Source organism: Petaurus breviceps, unplaced genomic scaffold (genome assembly GCF_028583685.1).
Source record: "Petaurus breviceps papuanus isolate PSGF00001 unplaced genomic scaffold, PetGlider_PUasm1.0 174, whole genome shotgun sequence".
Classification (NCBI taxonomy): Eukaryota; Metazoa; Chordata; class Mammalia; order Diprotodontia; family Petauridae; genus Petaurus; species Petaurus breviceps.
Window position 1 is genome coordinate 56,946,382 of NW_027185761.1, and position 20,930 is coordinate 56,967,311.

At 46.0% G+C, this 20,930-nt stretch overlaps 1 protein-coding gene across 2 annotated transcripts in view; it reads left to right on the forward strand.

Moving 5' to 3' along the window:
- The first annotated feature begins 8 nt into the window (after positions 1–8).
- The window catches only part of ACOX2 (acyl-CoA oxidase 2), a 49,873-nt gene continuing 28,951 nt past the window's right edge, over positions 9–20,930 (forward strand). The window contains exons 1-8 of one of the 2 annotated variants that reach the window (XM_069084240.1): positions 9–511; positions 4,853–5,038; positions 9,984–10,146; positions 10,424–10,575; positions 11,330–11,437; positions 19,042–19,161; positions 19,370–19,485; positions 20,228–20,400. In XM_069084240.1, coding sequence (XP_068940341.1) covers positions 4,879–5,038; positions 9,984–10,146; positions 10,424–10,575; positions 11,330–11,437; positions 19,042–19,161; positions 19,370–19,485; positions 20,228–20,400 — 992 coding nt within the window. In that variant the 5' untranslated portion in view covers positions 9–511; positions 4,853–4,878. The remainder of the gene's footprint in view (positions 512–4,852; positions 5,039–9,983; positions 10,147–10,423; positions 10,576–11,329; positions 11,438–19,041; positions 19,162–19,369; positions 19,486–20,227; positions 20,401–20,930) is intronic. The other variant, XM_069084239.1, reaches the window with a different exon arrangement.

Sequence of the window (20,930 nt, forward strand, 5' to 3'; positions counted from 1 at the left end):
GCAGCCCAACACATACACACACACCACACACGCTCACACACAGCAGCCCCAACATGAGCGTGCCCGCACTGCACACACACAGCAGCCCAACACACACACACACACACACACACACACACACACACACACACGCCATCATTCGTGGGCGTCTGCGCTCCAGCTCATGACCCAGCCGGGGAGTGGGTGCTCACTCAGGCTAGAACTCGCCCTCTGCTGCCTTGCCTGCTGGGCACAGGCACCGCGTTACCGACACTGCCGCCCTCCGCCTCTAGCTGGGTCGCAGGGAAGTGAATCATCTCTCCTGGGTCCAGCCAGGACTCAGCTGTTCCGGTTCAGCCGGGAAAATGGAATCTCTGGCCTCCTATTGCGACTGTCGAGGCGCTGGGGAGGTGGAGACTGTGATGCCCTCCCCTCTGGCTCTCGGGGCATAAAAGAGAACTTCGTCCTTGGAGGCCAAGAAGGACGGCAGCAGGGCTAGAAGCTGGCACCCCGCTCCGGAGACCCAGGTCAGGTCTGTGGGCTCCCCGCCACTGGGTCCCCGAGGGAACCCCAGCTACAGCTCTGCAAGAGGCAAGGGAGGGGAAAGAGGGAGCAGAGAAGTAAGTGGGGACACGTAGGGGAGGCCAAGGACGGCCAAACCCGAGCATCCCGGGGCTGGGCGGGGGGGGGAGGAGGGGATCAGAGAGGGTGTTTACCAAGCAGAGACCACGTGGTTCTGGCTCCCAAGGATCCCCAGAATCTGTTTTATCCTAGAATAACTTTCCGGGCATGGTCGGGGAGAGCAGAGGGCAGAGACGGGTTCCTGCCGACTCGCCTGAGACTGTCTGGAAAGAGGGGAAGATTTGGACTCGGACAAGCCGGGTTCATATCCTGTCTCAGCCTCTTCCTACCTGAGTGACCCGGACCTACTCCTCTCTCTTCTGGGGGGGCCTGTTCATCTATAAAATGAAGGTGTTGAATTACGTGGCTCAGATCACACCTCTGATACTGTATTACTGTGGTCAAGTCTTGCAACCTTTCTTAGTAAAATGCTGGCGCTGGGCTGGATGTGGTGGTCCCTTCCACCATCATGATGGGTAGGCCAGGTGAGGGCTCTTGTCTGTGGTCACTGCACGGAGCAAAAGGATTTGGCTTTCTGGGAATGCCAGTTAAAAGAGCCCAGCTTCCTGAAGATTAGTGCTTGGACCCAGCATCTATCTCATTGTGGGACAGAGAGCCCTTACCCCAGAAAGTCAAAAGTTACTTTTATTGGTGGTTCTGTCCAATTCAGGGAACGTTTACATTTCTTAAGCACCAGACCCAGAAAAAAATGAAACAGTCCCTGTTCCCAAGGAGTTGGCATGGTCCCCAAGGAAGGGAAAACTCCATGTTGGGAAGGGAGGGCACTGACAGTGGAAGGCAGTCAGGAAAGGCCTCCCCTAGGAAGGGACACCTAAGTGAACACTGAGGGAGGGAGCAGTGCCAAGAGGTGGACATGAGATTCCAGGCTCAGCAAAGGCACAGGGTCTGGAGACAGAATGTTATGCACAGCCAATGGCCAGTGGAACTGGAACATAGAAAGTAGAAAGGGGTAGAATAGACCAGCCTGCCAAAGTAGGTGAAGGACTCCAACTTCTCCCTCCTCAGAGGCGCGTTCTGTTGGCAATTGGGAGCTTAGTGTAGGATGTTGTCAAAGGGAGAGAGCCCAAGAAGGTGATGTTATCTTGAGCTCTGCCTCTCAGAATCCCAAGCTTCATTCAGAGAGCATACCTAAGGTGAGGGAATCCACCTGAGATAGTACTTCTTTATGTAAACATACACATGGCTCCCAAATTAGGAAGGGCAGTTACTGAGATTTCCTGAGATGTGAAAGGGATAACTGTACTCAGTCCCTTCATCTGCCATCCTCCACCCTTATCACGGCACTAACCCTTCGTTTCTTCCAATCATAACAATTCCTTGCTGATATCATTTATTCCTGCCTTACAGGTTCCTCACTGGTTACATGCAACAGCTTAGTCATACCCACTTTGCACCTCTCCTTTGCTGTCTGAGAGATATTCATTCAATTCTTTAGAGACTGATTTTCCGTTTCTCTCTGCCATAAAGCAGCAGTAGTAGAATGTTAGTATTTTTTTTAATGGGTCTGTTCTTATTGGAAGCTTAGAATCATGGAAGGAGCTCTGTAATCTCCCAAAGGCAAACTAGCCTGTTTTTCTTGTCCTGAATTGTCTTATACACACACACACACACACACACACACACACACACACACACTTTTGAAAAAACTATAGGTTGCTCATCCAAAAACATGTTGAAATCTGAGCAACAGACATTTTGTCATCCACCTGGGGTTTTCTGTGTGGATGGTTAGTCTAGATGCCTTTGAGCAATTACAGCTCTCTTCCAGGAGACTCTGAGATGTTCTAAGGCTTTATGCAATCAAGACAATGCCATGTAAAATTGAAAATTGATTTTAAGACTTAGTCAAGCTCACATAAGTTTAATACCCTGTGAATATAAGCTCCTTATCCTTATAACTTTTAAGGAGAAACTTACCAAGCGTTTGTCTTATAGTTACTTCCACTCAGCACTCAATTCAATTATAAAATGAATCTCTACTCTTGTACTTTCTACCTTTGAAACCTTACCCACTACTCACTTATTCAATTCAAGCTGATTCAATTAAACATCATGTCTGCCTGTCACCTGAGAATGACTCCCATTGCCCAAGGTAAAAATGATGGGAAGGAGCTAAGGTGACTCACATCTTCATTAAGTTGTGTACCAATCAGGACCTTTGGCAGGGGAAGTACAAATGATGTGCTGTCAGGCCAATCAGAAGGAAGGCACAGCTACTTTAAAAGACCCCTGTCAGCCCTCACTCAGGGTCTTTGGTCATTGAGAGAGGGCATGGACCCAATTTATTGGTTACTGCTAGCCTAACTAATAAATTGATCATGCTTGGAGCCTTACCTCTCATATGTTTATAAATAGGAGCTTCTTCAGGATTTCACCTTCCCTTTTCAACCTGGATTCAGTGCTAGATCCTGTCTATCAAAGGGAATACCTTTGTCAAGCATATACTTCCCTATTGTATGCCTCACTTGATGTTTCTTATCTGAGGGTGGGGTTGAATGGGTCTATTTCTGTTCTGTTTTCAAATGAATCTCTAACAGGAGACACCCTTTTGTAAATGAGTCTCTAAGACTGTTTTGTTCTACTAAATAAAATGGGTTTTTTTCTTAATAATTAGCAAACAATAAGCACAGGGAATCTTAAACTCTCTACATCTTTCATTTAATCCAAGCTGACATGGTCCATTATTGAATATCATTTGTAAAAGACTGTTAGTTCCTTACTAATGCCCTCATCAAGAGCATTCTTGATTCATGTGTAGATGACTCTTAAAAGATTGTATATAGATGCCAGTGCATCCCGTGGAAGCTCCTTGTTATCCATGGTCTTTAGTTTACCTTTTTTCAGTATTAATGAGGTCCAACCATCTTTCCCTCCCTTGTATATCTTGTATATGGGGTGTTCAGGGAGGACCAGCACCCCAGATCTGACGATTCACCGAGCCCCTTTCAGGGCTACCCATCCAGTTTTGGTGTCCACCTTTCACCCAACTCTCACCTGAGGTTCCAAAAAGCTTCAGCATGCTCAGTGTCCACACCCTGGTAAACTGTTTTGCAGAAGGGCTAGACCAGGTTGAGGGTAACGAACAGGCAGTGAATTAGTGGGGCGCCTACCCCAAGCATGTGAAGACCTCCCCCAGCAGAATGGGCAGATGAGACTAATTTATTCCAATGGCCATGGTGACTGAAACAGGTGCTTAAGGGTTGATCAGGAATCAAAGACAAGACCAAGGTCATTCACTGCATCCCAGCCCATCGCCAGTTGTCCTGACTTGCCACTGGACTTTGATGACTCTGGAAGAGGAAGTGAGGTTGATGACTTTGTGCAACTCTGCCTTACTTAAATCCAGTGTAGACACAAGTCAAGACATCAACTCTTTAAAAATAAAGGATGAACAAGCTCCTTGAAGGCAGAGACTGTCTTTTCTTTCACCTCTTTCTGTGTTTCCGATGCTTACTTAGCACAGTGCCTGACACATAGTAGGTACCCAATAAATGCTTGTTGACTTGACTAACATTCCCATTTTATAGATGAGGAAACTGTATCTCAGACTAAGCTGTCCATAGGCAACAACTACTATCAGAAGCCAGGTCTTGACTCCAAGTCCAACGTACAGGTCTCTACACCACATTGCCTCTCAAGGGACGTCAATTCATCATGGCATCATGAATAGAGCACTAGACTTAGAATCAGGAGGACCTGGGCCCAAATCTTGCCTCAGTGACTCACCAACGCCATGATCCTGGACAGATCATTGAGCCTCTTTGGGCCCCAGGTTCCTCCTCTGTAAGGTCTGCAAGGCCTTCTCCAGCTCCAAACTGATAATCCTATGATGAGGTCCTATCTCTTAGCACTGTCCCCTCTTTCATCCCTGACATTTTTAGTGCTGTTTTCATTGTCCTCTTTTATGGTTGATTTTGATTTGGAAATCAAATATAAATTGCATACCAGCTTTAGAAACTGAATGTCCCTACATTCAAAAGTAATGATTAAACAGATGCTGGGAGGAGCTTTGGCTCCAGGCAGTGACCTTCTCCCTCCACTCCCCTTCTATCCAAGGTTATCAGCCACCTCTTGCCCAGATGTCAAAGGGCACCAGTTACTCTTTACTCCCCTTTTGCCTCATCACTAGGCCTACTTCTTCACTACAGAGGTAGAATAGCCATAGAAGGTAAGCTCAGGGCAGAAAGGTAAGCCAGAGTTGACTAGGTGCATTGGGGCCTTTCTTGTGCAGAAAGCTGGGGCCCAAAACCTCTCAAAATGGCCAACCAGATCTACAGCAGGACTCCCAGGAGTACCCACAACAAAGGAGTGAACCCAGACCTGGACACTGAGAGGCAGAACAAGTCATTCAATGTCGAGAGACTCACAAACATCCTAGATGGTGGTGCAGAATTTACCCAGAAACGAAAACAAATTGGTGAGTCAAACCTCTGATCTCCCTTCCCTTTTCCCTTTTTTACCCACAAAAAACAATCTCCCCCAAATTTCCCCACTGAAATTAATGTTATCTTCTGCAGTCCACAATTCAAAAAAACCTCCATTAAAATGCAAAGGATTCTGGGAATGTGACTCGACATGAGTCAATGTGGTATGGTGACAACAATAATAACTCACAAATGGTGCTGTAAGGCACTTTTACATGCTTTATTTCATGTGATTCTCATGATAACCCTGTAATCCTCAAAATTCCCACTTTATGCTCAAGAAAAGTGAAACAATTTGACAATAATCACGAAGGTAGCAAGTGGCAGACAAGATTCAAACCCAGGACCTCTGACTCCAAATCCAGCTTTCTTTCCCATAGGCATACACTGTGTGTGGGCTGGAGGGACCCCTAAGGGAAAAGGCCTCATCTATTCACTTTCTACTCTGCCGTGTAAATATTGCTTCCTAGAAGACAGCAGAGTGAAAAATCATAAGAAAGCCTAGTTCCTCTCACATATAGCAAGGAGAGACACCAAAAAAAATGTATTATATTTAAGCTGAACCTCTAGCCTCCCCCCCAAAAAAAAAAGCAGGTTTAATTATGATTTTGGATAAGGTAACAGGTAAAAAGAAAAAAAGATACTGTCAAGTGAGACGATCAGGGAAACTATAATATAAAGGTATCATAGATAATAAAACAATATACACTAACTTATACATATATACTTATTTCTATGCAAATACACCAAAGAAAAAGAAAATACACTTAAAGAAAAAGCAAAATGAAATGCAAAAGATTTACATAGTAAGATAATAGTTATAAGTGATTTGAGCCTAACACTTTTAGACCTTTACAAATCCAACATTAAAATACCCAAGAAGATTATGGACCTAAGCAGAATCTTGGAAACTACATTTGATAGATTTGTGGTGATTACTGAAAAGGAATTTTAAAGAATAGACTTCCCCTTTTTCTGTATTGCTTGGTACCATTATGAAAACTAATCATGTGATGTGCTGGGGCTTAAATAATTCATAAATAAATGCAGAAAGACAGCAATACAGCACACCCTTTACAGAACATAATGTGATAAAAATTGTGATCAATAGAGGGAAACAAACGATGCATATCTAAATAAACATAGTGACTGGTTCAAGGAAAAATAATAAAAGTAATATATAACTAAAGTAAAGAGAATCACAATGGTGAAATGATATCCCAAAATATATATGGGATACAACTGAGCATGGAAGGAAGCAGAAAGTAGAAAGGTCATAAGGACTAGTAAGGACCATGCAGGGTGCCTTCCCCACACACTCTCACAGTCTGATACCCTGTTTTTGCCCTTAAGATTTAAAGCTTTATGATGGAATAATTTTAACCCTTTTATATCCAAACAATACAGCATCTCAAATCTACTTTTGACTTAATTTATTAATTTTTCTTTTTTGCCAACCAAACACTTTTCAACAAACAACTAAATAAACCCAAGTATATTCCCTGAAAATGTAAGCAAAACTACCTATTAGCAAGATTGTAACTGAAATTTTATACTATTTTCTACTCCTCTAATTTACCCATTTTTAGCAGAAAAGATAGGTGCTTTCACTTTGATAGTGTGGTACCAATATTGTTACATGTGAGTTTTCTTTTGTCCCAGTGTTGACTTTATTTAGACTGATGTACTCATTGTGTACATTGTTCTCTTGATTCTGCTTTCTCCACTATGCATCACTTCATGGGGGCCATCTCCAGTCATCCTGATCCGTATCTGGCCACTGGACCCAGATGGCTCCGAAGGAGAAAGTGAGGCTGATGACTTTGCACAGCCCTCCTTCACTTAAATCCAATTCACTTTCAAGTCGTGGCGTCACCGTCCTGATGCCAAGGTCCTCTTTGAGAATGAAGGACAAATAACAACCATCACTTCATACAAGTCTTCCCATGTTTCTCTAAATTCTTCATAGTCCTCATTCCTTACAGAACAGTAATATTCCATTGCATTAATATTTGAAGTCTATGGCTCTAAATATCACAAGAGCATGATAAAATAACAGCCATACTACTATAATTAAGAACTGAATGAGGGGGAAGAGATGAAGGAGGTAAGTAATAAACTGATTATGAACGTTACAGATAAAGAAGGAAAGGAAAAAAAGAACACAGGGAAAAGACGATAAAGAGAAAAGCAGGGAGGATCCCAAAGAGGCATTCATTTCTCAAATGGGAGGAAGGACAGGGAAGTTAGGTTTTTACAAGACTTAGAGAGTTGATAACATAAAATTTAGGAACCAGGACGAGTATGATGTGTGGATGTGGGAGTGTTACAGTTATGACAAGAGGGGTGGTAGCAGTAAAATAAAGACAACTGCATTCCCTTCTGACAAAATGAATAATTTAACAAATTATAGTAGGGGTTAGGTAAAAAAAAATCTTTGCTGTAACTACCTCTGTCTGACACCTAATACTGAGGCAGAATAGATACAAGTTTATAAGAATAAAATTCATTTCCCCAGGGGATAAGTGGTTAAAGAATATACAAACAGGGGCGGCCAGATAGCACAGCCAGTAAGAGCACCGGCTCCAGTGTTGAGAAGACCTGGACATCGAATCCCGGGCTCAGACACTTAGCACCCACCCAGAAACACCTGGCCGTGTAACCTTGAGCAAGTTACTCAACCCCAATTGCTTAGGGGTGGCCAGGTGGCTCAGCAAGTAGGAGCACCGGCTCCAGTGTCGGGATGACCTGAATCAAATCCGGGCTCAGATACTCATCACCACACCCAGAAATAACTGGCCGTGTAACCTTGAGCAAGTTATTTAACCCCAATTGCTTTAAAAAAAAAAAAAAAAGAATATACAAACAGACCATTCTCCAAAGCAGAAACACAGATATTCCTTATCTGTGATTGACAAAACTCTTCAAACCAATAATAAGAAAAATGCAAATTAAAAGAACTCTACATTCTCCCTTATCCCCATTAAACTGACAGATAATTTAAGTCTTGTAAAATTGAAGACTGATAAGGAAAAAGAGAAACAGACACATTGTAACATTCCTAGTGGGGTCGAGGACTGATGAAATCTTTTCAGAAAGCAGCATAGTGTTATGTGATAAGGGCTACAAAACTGTCTGGGTCTTTTGACCTCATGAGCCTACTACTAGAACACACCCTAAGCATGTTATTGATAAGAGTATTATGCAAAGATAATAATAAGATAACTATACAAAAAATGTTCCTAGCAATAATGCTCATAATAGCAAAAGAAAGAAACAACCCAAATGTCCAGCAGTTGATTACAGATCGTAGGATCCTAAGACTTGTCCTCTAGTCCACCCCCACCCCCCTTTTTAGAGATGAGAAAGGAGAGGCTTTGGTTACACAAGGGGGCTGTGGCATAGCTGGGATCTGAACCTACATTCCCTGGCTCTAGTCCAACTTTCTGTGTACTTCCCCCCATGCCTGGAAAATGGCTGAACAAATTATGGCATGTGAATTTAGCAAGATATTTCTGTCTTTGGACTTAAGTATGAAGTACACAAAGAAATATGGAAAAACTACTACTTAGTGACATGTGATGAGGACACTAGAAGCAGAACAATAACTATGCACAAATGACAACTCTGTAAACCACAACAATAAAAAACCACAAGGGGACAGCCAGGGTGGAGCCATAGTGCACAGAGCACCAAGCCTGGAGTCAGGAAGACTCATCTTCCTGAGTTCAAATGTGACTCCAGACACTTACTAGCTGTGTCACCCTGGGCAAGTCACTTAACCCCGGTTGCCTCAGTTTCCCCATCTGTTAAATGATTTGGAGAAGGAAATAGCAAACCACTCCAGTATCCTTGCCAAGAAAATCCCAAATGAAGTCACAAAGAGTTGAACACAATGAAATGACTGAACAACAACAAATACACAGAATAAAAAGAGTCAGAAAGGAACACAGAAGTCAAGAGGATTATTTGATTGCTGACTTGACTAAGCTAATGAGCACATTTTAAAGTTTCAAATAAGGAACATTTCTGGTCTCAAGTGAGAGGCAATATGGTACAGCCACTAGAAGACCAGTCTTGGCATCAAGAAACCTGGGTTCCAGGACTTCCAAGGTTTCAATACCATCTTTAAAAAAAAATTCTATCTGCATTAGAACATATTTGTTTTTGGTTACTGTTTATAACCAAAAAATGCTTTCAATCAACAAATAAGTATTTAACATACACAGGTGCTGTGTATTTAACATACACAGTGAATTCTAAATCTGCTAAATCAATAATCAATCCACAGTCAATTATGGAGTGCTGGCCTGGTGCTGGGGACATAAACTTAAAAAAAAGAAGGGATCACATATATGAGGAACAGGAACAAGGCCAGGCTGGCTGAATGGTAGAGGGCAGGAGAGGCTGTAATGCATAAAAGAACTGGAAATAAGGTTTATAATTATTTTTATGGGCTTTAATGAAAGATTTTTAATGCCAAATAGTATTGGCAATTGAGAGACACTTGAATCAGTCAGTTGATGAACATTAATTAAGCACCTACTATGTGCCAGGCACTGTACTAAGCACAGGGCAGGGGTGGGGAACCTGTGGCCTTAAGGCCACAAGGCCGAAGGGTCCCAACCCCTGCACTGGGGTTCACTGTGTAGCACAGTGACTGGGCACACTTGTGCAGGATGAGTCGGAGTAAGGAGAAAACCCTTAGAGGGGACCCCAAGGCTGCTCTTGGCCTGGGGATAGGTGACTGTCTTTGTAAGCCTTGATCTCCTTACTTTAAAATGGGGACTTAAAATGCCTACCCTTGCACCACCCTTCCTAGGGACATGGTGAGGATACAACAAGATAATTCTGGAATAAGTGAACCAAGGCAATATGGGAGAGATCCGTGTAGGCATGGAGGAGCCACTGACTGACCTCTTGTCTCTTGTTTGGCAGAGGGCATCATATACAGAGACCCCGTGTTCAACATAAAGAACAATTACTTCATGAGCCATAACCAACGGTACGAAGCCGCCATTCAGAAGACCATCCATTCCAAGAAGCTGATGAAGCAAAGGGGCTGGAAGGAGGATGGTGTTGAACTAAAGTATATCAGCAGGTGATTATCATGGGACAGCTGGGGGGGGGGAAGCCTCTGGAACTGGCTGGAGGCAAAGCCATCCCCAAAGCCCCAAGGCCACTGGCCACAGCTCAGCTTTTGGCAGGAGCATTAGCGAGTCCAATGAAATGAGGTAAGATTTGTAAAGGGCACCTGGCACATAATAGGAGCTTAAATGACAGTGAGTGAGAGCCAGCTGCCTCCGAGCCCATGTGGTTCCCAGTTTCACATCCTCACCCTACCCCCAACCCGTGACATCCATGTTTGTGTCTTATAGGGCCCTTGCAGGAGACACAGCCTTTACCCTACACTCAGTCTTCCAGAAAGCCCTCAGGAGCCTGGGTTCAGATGAGCAAATCAAGAAGTGGAGCCCCCTGACAGACAACTTCCAGATCATTGCGACCTATGCTCAGACAGAAATGGGGCATGGTAAGACTGAGAAGATGGCGGGCTGTATACTTGGGAGGACACAAGCCATGGCCTTGGTCCAAAGGTGTAGCCAGGTGCCAATTTGGGAGGTCCTGAGTAGCAACCCAGAAGTCCGAGAAATGGGGCTATCTCACGTCCAAGGCTGCCTGATCCAAACAGGGCTATCTGCAGACCGCTGACAGAGACAGCTGAGGAGCCATAATTATTATATTCACATTGACCATCCCCTTCTGCAAAACTCATTTACCAAGAATCAAGGGAGGGTCCATTTTCCTTGGAGATCCAGTCTGCATTGTGACAAATGGGAAAGGCAACAGTGAGCAAACTTGTCTGAGCAGGGACAAGGCCCATGGCAGCTGCCTCCTCGCTCTCTCCCTATAAGGGTAAGGCAGTGCCACATTGCAGGGCAGCCTGGAGATCGCTTAGCAAAGAGTGAGGGAGAAGCTTAATTAAGCTCTTTGCCTCTGGGCTCCCACTCCTGAGATGGAATTAGGCAGGTCCACCAGGCCTTAAGTGCAGGGTCAGGAGTGGGGATCAGACTCTATGGGAGAGCCCCTCTGGGGAGCTGTCTCCCCAAGTCCCAGGAGGCCGCCTGTCTTGTCCAGTCTGCCTGGAGGTAAATGGGAAGGGCAAAGGAGAACAAGCTCAGTCCCTGTATGGGAATCAGAGGAGCAGTGGGCTCGGCCAATAATAACTCATCTGAAACAGCTAGAGTAACGTCACTCATTGATGGCTCCATCTCCTTGGCTCCAAGGGACATACCTTCGAGGGCTTGAGACGACAGCCACCTATGATGCTTCCACCCAAGAGTTTGTGGTGAACACACCATCGTTATCTGCAACCAAGTGGTGGCCTGGAGATTGTGAGTAGCCACACCCTGCCCCTTATGCTCCAGATCCCTCTTCCTGTACCAGGTGCCCATCTTCATAGGCAGGCTGAGCTGAAGGTGAAGTTTGTCATTGAGTTCCAAGACCCAAGTTCAAATTCTGCCTTTGACAGATGCAGGGTGACCACGGGCCTCTCCTCTCTGGGACTCACCTTTCCCATCTCCAAAATACACAAAATGACCTCTAAGTTCCCTTCCAGGCCTACTCCATGGTCCTGTGCCCAAGGTTATACAGTGTTAACTGCTGAGCTGGCCCCAGGACCCTGATGCCCTGACCCCTGCACTCCTGATTACATCATGCTGCCTCAATACCTTAAGCAATTTTTTTTCCATTTCTGTCATAGCTTCTGTTCTATTATAGAAAAGGTGAATATTGCTTCACACAAGAGACAAGATCTTAGACCCTGGAGGACTCCCCAGGGAGTTAGAGAAGGAATGAGCCTGTCTCTCACCCAATATAGAATATGACTAGACCCCAAGGGTGTAGAAGAAGGGAAGAAGATGGAGTCCCCTAGCCAGATCTGAGGACACAGGCTCTATCCTCAAGAAAAGGACCTTGGAGTGTTGCCAACTCATTCATTCAATACATTTAATAAATCAGCAATTAAGTATCTCCTACATGCCATGAACGTGCTAAGGCCTGAGAATATAGACCAGAAAAGACCTTTCATTCTATCAGGGGACACACAGAAGTATCACACCATGCATGTGGATGTCACTGAGGAATACTAGAGACCAAGAATCCCCACTATCCCCTGCCTTATACCCTCTTTCACTCTGGATATTTAATTAGCCGTACCATATATTATAACCAACTCCCCACCCCTCCTTCCTTTTTTTTTTTAACCCCAGGAGTAAAATAATATCTCCTCAGGTTTCCTTTGCTATTGCTTTATTGAGTTTATATTAAGCAAAAAGTTAGGAGAATAATTAAAACTATTGATTCCCCAGTTAGGAAAATTCCTAACATTTAGGCAGAGATTTGGTTCTCTGGCTTAATTTAAATTCATATTTATTTCTAACTATCCTCTGGCCTCTTTATGGTTGAAACAAAAATTCAGGTTACTGAAAATGTTTGGGAAAAGCAGAAAGCTGAGTATACAATTTAAAAGACAGGCCTTGGGAGGAGAAGCTTGGGAAGGCCAACCTTTTCTTGGATCTGTCCTTGGTCCTCAAAGAAGTTAGTCCAGCTGAAGCTTTCAATTCCCAGGGGCCTATAGGGTCAGTCTTTCCTTCCTCTGCCACAGCTCAGTCCATATTTTCTTTCCATTTTTTTTTTATTTCTGTCTGTTGCCCCTGGACCTCTGATTCTTTACAATTCAATACCTCTCTACTGACAGACCCTCAATACCTTCATTCCAAACTAGGTTGTGTTTTGGATTCTATACTACAGGCACCAGAGTGTGACCAAGTCATCTTTTCTAATCTGAACACACTTCTTCTATGACCCACATCCTATGGCTTTCACTGTTTTTGAACTGATCAAGGATTTTTCATATTTTATCTACAGTCTCCCCTGATTGATTCTAGAGGTGCTGAGGCCTTATTCATACCGAGTTCACAACTCTGATGGACTCAATTGAGAAGTCTGATCTCTTTGTAATTGTCAAGGTCAGGATATGGAACGTCGCCTCCCCTGCCTTATATATTGTCACTTGGGGGAGGAAGGCATTCCTAGATGGGGGGTTATGTAGATGACATAGGTGATGTACACCTGCAGGTGATGCTTAAACTGATCATTGAAAGAAACTAGGAATTCTAGGAGACAGGAAATGAGTGCGAGCATCCCAGGCATGGGAGGCAGCCTGGACAAAGGCATGAGTCCCAAGATGTGTGAGGCATCCAAGAAGCCCAGTTTGGCAGGAATGGCAGAGAACTGGATGGGGAATGAGCCTAGAAAGATTCAAGTGAACACTTATTAAGAATCTACTGTGTGTCACGCACTGGGCCAGGTGCTTGGGACTACAAGAGCAAAACAACACAGTAATTCATCTCTGCTGCTCCAGGAGCTTAACATTCCATTAAAGGGAAACAACGTATACTGTGAGAAGTCAATCCAGAGGAGTGCTGCAGATGAGAATACTACTCTTAACTGCACCCTCCCATTTCTTAAAGGGGAAAGAAAAAAGTCTGGGTAGTTTATTATTCCAATCTGGTCATCCATCAACAATCCATAGGAATGCTACCAAGGCAGCCAGGAAGTCCACCTGTGGACACTAGGTAGCAGTCTTCCCCACACTTTCCAAGAAAGTCAGAAGTTGGCCAAGGTTAAGGGTCATAAGGATAGTACTTACCCCCTTTTTTGGGAGGGATAATCAGGGTTAAGTGACTTTCCCTGGGTCACAAGGCTAGTAAGTGTCTGAAGCCAGATTTGAACTCTGGTGCTCCTGACTTCAGGGCCAGTGATCTTCCACTGTGGTCCCATCAATGTGGGGACTTTCACCATCCCTGCCATCTTGTCCAAGTCCACCCCTCCCATAGATCTCCCATGGTAGACTTATTCACTCCTTCCTCAAGGAAGTTTGTATTTGATGCTCCACCTGTCCTTCCCTGTCTTATTATGCCTCGGTCAGATCACAGATCAAATCACAGAAGGGAATTTAACCCCCTTCCTCCATTCACCCCTTCTTAACTTCCTTGCTTGGGTCTATGGCACTACCATCCCTCCAATCACCCAGGTTCTCAACCCCCACATACCCAAAGAGTTGCAGATCAGTTTACAAATATCTCATTTAACTCTCACAATCTTATCCTGTATGACAGAGGTTTTTTATCATTCTGTGGTTGAGAGGTTGTGACTTGCCCAGGGTCACCAAGTCAGGGAGCATCTGAGGCAGGATTCAGATGCAGACCTCACTCCAAGTCTAGGGTGGACTCTTCATCTTCACCTCTGCATCATCTCTCTTCACCCACGAGACCACCACCCTCATTCAGGCCTTTCTCATCTCTCATCTGCACCATTTCTCCAGCCTGCTCTGTGGGGCCCCTGTATCCAATCTCTCCTCTCTCAGAACCACCCTTCACGCTGATGCCAGATGAGTCTGGTCACTCTCTGCCTCTAGGCTAAAATGCAAACCCTTCTATTTGGTTGTTAAAGCTCTTCCTTCTCCTCCTAAAGTCCTGCCTCACCAGGCTTACTGCCCCCTTGCTAGTGTACTAGAAAACTGGCCCCCTGGAATGCCCCCCCCCCAACCAAGCTTCCTTCAGAGATCCCACAGAGCCTTCCCAGATATCCTCTGCTCCCGGGTGCTAAAACCTTCCCCCAGAAATTTAATTTAATTTTTTAATTTAATTTGTTAGTTTCCTGCATCCTCATGGTCTACCTCCTATAGAATGTAAGCTCCTTGAGGGCTGGGACCATTTGTTTTCCTTTGGATTCCTGGCTCTTCCACAATGCCTGGGACATTTACTACATGTTTGATGAATAAGCAAACCCTCTCATTTTACAAATGAGGAAACTGAGGCCAAAAAAGTCAGTTAATAAGCATCTATTACTCACCTGGTATGTGTCGGAGACTGTGCAGTGCACTGGGGATACAAAAAGAGACAAAAGACGGTCCCTGTCCTCAAGGAGCTTACAATCTAGCGAGGGAGACAAGCTAACAGATATATGCAAACAAGCTACACACAGGACAAACAGGAAGTAATTAAGAGGGCAGGCCCCAGGATGAAGAGGGATTGGGAAAGGCTTCCTGTACAAGCTAGGATTTGGGTTGGGACTTGAAGCCAGGGTGGTCAGTAATCAGAGCAGAGGAGGAAGAGCCTTCCAGGCTTGAGGGACAGCCAGAGAAAAGGCCAGGGACCAAGAGATGGAGAGCCTTGTTGGGGGAACAGACAGAAGAAGGCTGGTGCCACTGGATCTTAGAGTACGTTTTGGGGAGTAAGGTACAGGAAGACTGGAAAAGCAGGAGGAGGCTGGGTTAGAGAGGACTTTGAGTGAGGTGATAGGAAGTCACTGGAGTTTATTGAGTCGGAGGGTAGGGTGGTCAGACCAGTGCTTTGGGAGTGGAGCTGAGTGGAAGATGGGAGGAGTGTGAAGGCGCTGGAGGCAGGCAGTCACCAGAGGCTACTGCCATCATCCAGTGGGAGGTGATGAGTGGGAGCGAGGGGCAGAGGAGAGAAGTCGTAGTATTCAAGAGATGTTGCGAAGGTAAAACCAACAGGCCTTGACTCTAGATTAGATGTAGGGGGAAGGGATGAGAGATAGTGACCCACAGATTGTTGGCGCAGGGAGGATGGCGGTGCCCTCAACAGTAACAGGGAAGGTAAGAAAGGAGGAGCATATGGGGGAAAGAGGAGTTCAGGTTTGGGCATAATGAATATAAGATGCTGACTGAACATCCAGTTCAAGACATCTGAAAGGCAAATGGAGGTTAGCAGAGAAGTTAAGGCTGGATAGGAAGATTTGGGAATCATCAGCATAAAAATGGTGATTAAATCCAGGAGAGCTGATGAGGTCAAGTAGTACAAAGGGTGAAGAGGAGAGGGCCCAGGACAGAGTCTTGTTGGACACCCACAGTTAGTGGGCAAGAGCTGAAGGAGGATCCAGCAAAGGAGACAGAGAAGGAGCAGTCAGAGAGGGAGGAGGAGAACCAGGAGAGAGAGAGAGAGAGAGAGAGAGACAGAGAGAGAGAAAGAGAGAGAGAGACAGAGACAGAGACAGAGGCAGAGAGACAGGGAGGGAGAGGGAGGGAGGGAGACAGAGAGAGAGAGTGTCTCAAGGAGGAGGGAGTGATCAACAGCAGCAAAAGGAGCAGAGAAGTAGAGCAGAATGGCCAATCTCTCATTCTGGAGAGAGCTGTTCCAGAAGGATGGTGAGATCAAAAACCAGATTCTAGGGGGTCAAGAAGAGAGAGACAGTGGGGGCACCTGTTGTAGGTGGGCTTTTCAAAGAGTTTGGCCACAAAGGGCAAAAAGGATGACAACAAGGATGGAAGGATCGAATGAGGGAGGAGAGATGTGGGTGTGTTTGTAGGCAGCAGGGAAGGAACCATAAGACAGGGAGAGACAGAAAATAAGAGAGAGTGGGAATGATCGAGGGGGCGATCTCATGTTGTGGGCAGAGATGGAATGGGATCCCTTGTGCAGGCAGAAGCAAAGAGACTTTAGAAGATCACGCAGACAAAACAGCCCTGGGATTCCAAATCAGTGTTTTTCCAGGGCATCCCCCTCTTGGTGTGCCTGAGCTAATCCTTGAAAGGAGTTAAAGTCTCTAAGGGGCCGATGCTTGTGAGACAATTAGACAAACATATGGCAGTAGGAAATCAAAACCCAAGTTTTGGCTACAACTTTGTAAGTAGAGTACATGAAAGGAAGTAATATGAAATGTCTGGAAGAAAAATCATACAAAGGCAGATCAGAAAGAACTTTAACCGCCAAGCTTCAAGTTTGTATTTTATTCTCCTGGTAGTAACAGGGAGATTCTTGAGTGGGGAGTGACACGTTCTGCCCTGTGCCATAAGAAAATCATTTTGGCAGCTATGCAGAGGCTGGTTTGGAGAAGGAAGAGAGAGATCTGAACTCCAGGCCAATGGCAGCTCTGCCTCCTCAGGGAAAGTAGCTTCAGTGAACGCTGTCATTGTGTATTATCAGCCTTCTTAAAAGCCTTCAGTCATTCCCCATCGTAGTCTGGATTAAAGCCAGAGAATGAGCGTGGTGAGCTAATTTACTCGTGCACATTTCACTAGAAGAAGATGGAAAATCTGAGCTTTAAATATAGTAACCTTCCTAAGACAGTGGATTTAGGGCTGGATGCTGCATTTCATTCTTCATTCTCTTTACTCTCTGCCGTCTGGCTTCTGACATTATCCAACTGAAACTGCTCTGTCCAAAATTCCCAAGGATCTTTTTCGTTTGCAATAGATCAGTTTTTCTCAGTCCTCATCCTTCTTGCATCTTGTGCAGCCCCTGACCCTGCTGATCACCGTCTTCTCTTAATACTCTCTTCTCTCTAGGCTTTCATTTCTCTTGGTTTCCCTCTCAGCCGTGTGGCCAGGCCTCAGTTTCCTTTGCTGGATCTTCATCCGTGTCTCTCCTAGGAAGGCTCTGACCTGGGCCTCTTCTCTCTATAGTTTCCCATGGTGATCTCCTCAGCCCCCATGGCTTGGATTGCCTTCCCTAACCTCTCCCCCAACCTCCAGCCTTGCCTTCTCAGGTGCCTGTTAGACATCTTGAACTACAAGTCCTGTAGATAGCTAAAATCTGACATGACCAAAACAGAATTTCATGATCTTTCTTGCAAGAACAAAAACAAAAGAAAACCATCCCATCCCCTTAACGTCCCTTTTGCTGTTGAAAGCACCATTGCCCTCCATCCTCCATGCTGGCTCTGGGATTCATCACTGTCTCCAAACCCCTCCCACCCCCCATTTTCAAGCTGTTGCCAAGGCCTGTCTATTCCATCTTCACAATATCTTTCAACTATGCCCCCTTCTCTTCTCTGACATGGCCCCCACCCTGGTGTAGGCCCCATCACCTCAGGCCTGGACTCTGGCAATAGCTGTTGGGGTGTGGAGGTCTCTGCCTGCCTCAGATCTCTCCCTACTCAGCCATCCAATGGATCTTCCTAAAGTTCAGGTCTGACTATAACATCTCCCAATTCAATCGATTCCAGTGGTTCTCAATTACCTCTGGATTCAAATATAAACTCCTCCACTGGGTGTTGAAAGGCCTTCAGACCCATCCTTTCTTAACTTTCCTGTCTTCTTACACCTGACTGCCCTCCCCATACTTTTCCATTCAGTGGCATCAGCCTCCTGGCTGTTCTTCTCAAGTGACACCCCATCTCCAGACTCCAGGCATTTTCATTGTCATCCCTCATGCCTGGAGCCGTCTACTTCCTAACTGCTGCCTCTTGGCTCCCCCAGCTTCCTTCAGGGCCCACCTGTAGCCACCCCAACCATTCTGTCTGTTTCTTATTGTCTCCCCATCAGACTGTAAGCTCCTTGGCACAATGCCTGGATACAAGGCAGGTGCTTTGTGCTAGTTGATGAATGGACCTCAAAGGCCATCTGGTTCAACCTCCTCATTTCACAGATGAGGAAACTGAGGCCCAGAGAGGTGAAGTCACTTGGATGAGGCCGCATGAGACAATGGATGGAATGCTGAACCTAAAAGTCATTAAGGTGCAGCTGTATGTCTCACCTCAGATGTGTCTGGGTGTCTGTCAGCCATCTGCAAAATGGAGTGGCTCAGACCTGGAGTTCTTCCCTCACAGGGGGGCTGTGAGGAGCCAGGGAGCTAAAGCACATCATGGCTTTATGAATGTCAGCTGCTGCTGCCGTCCTTGCCCAAGGTCACACCTGTACTGAGTTACAGAGCCCAAACTTGAACCCAGGTCCTTGCCCAGCTCTTAAGAACCCTCAGTGCTTGACTACTCCATTTGATTGAGTTCCATTCACCCACTATGAAGGCTGAGTCCCGAGCCTCTTCCTGGCGCCCAGACAAACTCCCCTTCCATGACTGGCCTCCAGAGCCTCCACACAGAAGTCGGCGCTTCTCTCCCAGCCCCTGACCCAGGGCACTAACTAACCCAGACCCAAAGTGGGAAGTTTGGGATTCATTTTCCCTCCATTCTACAGTGGGCAGAACAGCGACCCATGCTCTTGTCCTGGCACAGCTGTACTGCTCGGGGAGGTGCCACGGCATGCACGGCTTCTTGGTGCCCATCAGGAGCCTTCAGGACCACTCCCCTCTGCCAGGTAATGCTCGGCAGTCTCAGCTATGGCCCCATCCATCTCTGGGATTGTCTGGGTCACGGGAGCCAGCTCACGACTGCCAGAGGCCATGACATGGGCCGATCACCCAGTGCCCAGGCCCCTTCACTTCCCCTTACTGTCCTCAGGAGGGAGGGAGCAGGGGCAGGGACCCTAATGCCAAGGGCCTCTATGCTCTCTTGTTCTTTTTCAGGAATAACTGTAGGGGATATCGGTCCCAAAATGAGCTTTGAGCAAACAGACAATGGCTTCCTCCAGTTAGATCACGTGCGGATTCCCAGGGAAAACATGCTGAGCCGTTTCTCCCAGGTAAAAAATGGTGAGGCCAGAAGGCCAGGGTGCCTCCAATCTTCATCTTTCAACACTGCTTCTGAGCAAAGATCATAGTATCAGGAGGAGAGACGTTCGAATCTGAGGCTTAAAGGAAACTCATTCATTTGACTAGCACTCATTAGGCCCCTACTGTATTCTGGGCACTGACCCAGGTGCTGGGGATACACAGTGAAAAATGGGAGCTTGTACTCTATTAGGAATGATGTGTTCCATGGACTAGCTTTAGTAGCAGCAAACCTCCATCCCTTTTTATGGCTGCCTCCAAAACCAGGTCACCTTTCTGAAGGGCAGGTGCTGAATAAGTACCTCCTGACTTGGCTTTGTCTCTGTGTCTCCAGAGTCTAGCACCAGGTCGGGCACACAGTGGGCCTATTAGAAATGCACTTCCGGTTCTGCTCCATACTGCCTTTGTGACTTTGGGCAACACTAGACATCCCTGAGCCTCAGTTTCCCCATGTATAAAACGAGGGCAGTGGACCGGTTGCCCTCTCAGGTCCTTTCCGGTTCTGACACTGGCGGGAACAAGAGGCAGAGGGGGGATCGTGTGCTTTGGGCTCACCATTTGTAAAAGCAGCAGCCTGACCTCAGGTCCTTTCTAGCCCTGACACCCACAGATTCTATGGGGCAGAAGGGGGATGATGGAGCTTCTGTATTCTTCCTCTCATGATGCTGAGTCCTTGGTGCCCAGGGCCACTAGTTCTCTCCATCTCACACTCAGGTTTTACCAGACGGTACCTACGTGAATCAGGGCACCCCCCAAAGCAATTACCTTGGCATGACCGTGATTCGGGTCCAGTTGCTGGCTGACGAGTTCATCCCTGCCCTGACAAAGGCATGTGTTATAGCCACCCGCTACTCAGTCATCCGACGTCAATCGAAGATCAAGCCCAGGTATGGGGGTGGTATTCCTGCCTATCCCCTCTCCAGTCCCCATCTCACATCCTCAGTTTCCCTGCCTCCAAGAACTGGCTGTAAACAGAAGGGTCATAAAATCATAGGTCTTGACTGGTCAGGGGCTATCTAGTCCATTTTAAAATCAAAGAAACTGAGAAGGCCAAGGGAGGATAAGTGACCTGCTCAATTCACACAGGGTATAAAAAGTCAAGGCAGGATTTGAACTCAGGACCTCTAGCTCCAAAAAAGTGATATTTATTTTCATTGTTACACAATGCCTCCTTTATCAAAATCTGGCTAAACTGGACCATTTTGTGAATTACTGGAGATAGTGTAGACCTCCCCTCACCCTTCCACATGGATTCTTTTGGTAGAACTGAGCTCTTCTAGGGTGGGGCTGGGGGCTAGGAAGGTGTGTCTAGCCATGTCAGACTGCCAAACAGACCATCATTCTTTATTTCAGCCAGTCACCCTCACCTCCTTTCCCCTTCTATTGGAGCATGTGGCCTCTCATGCAATCAACAAGC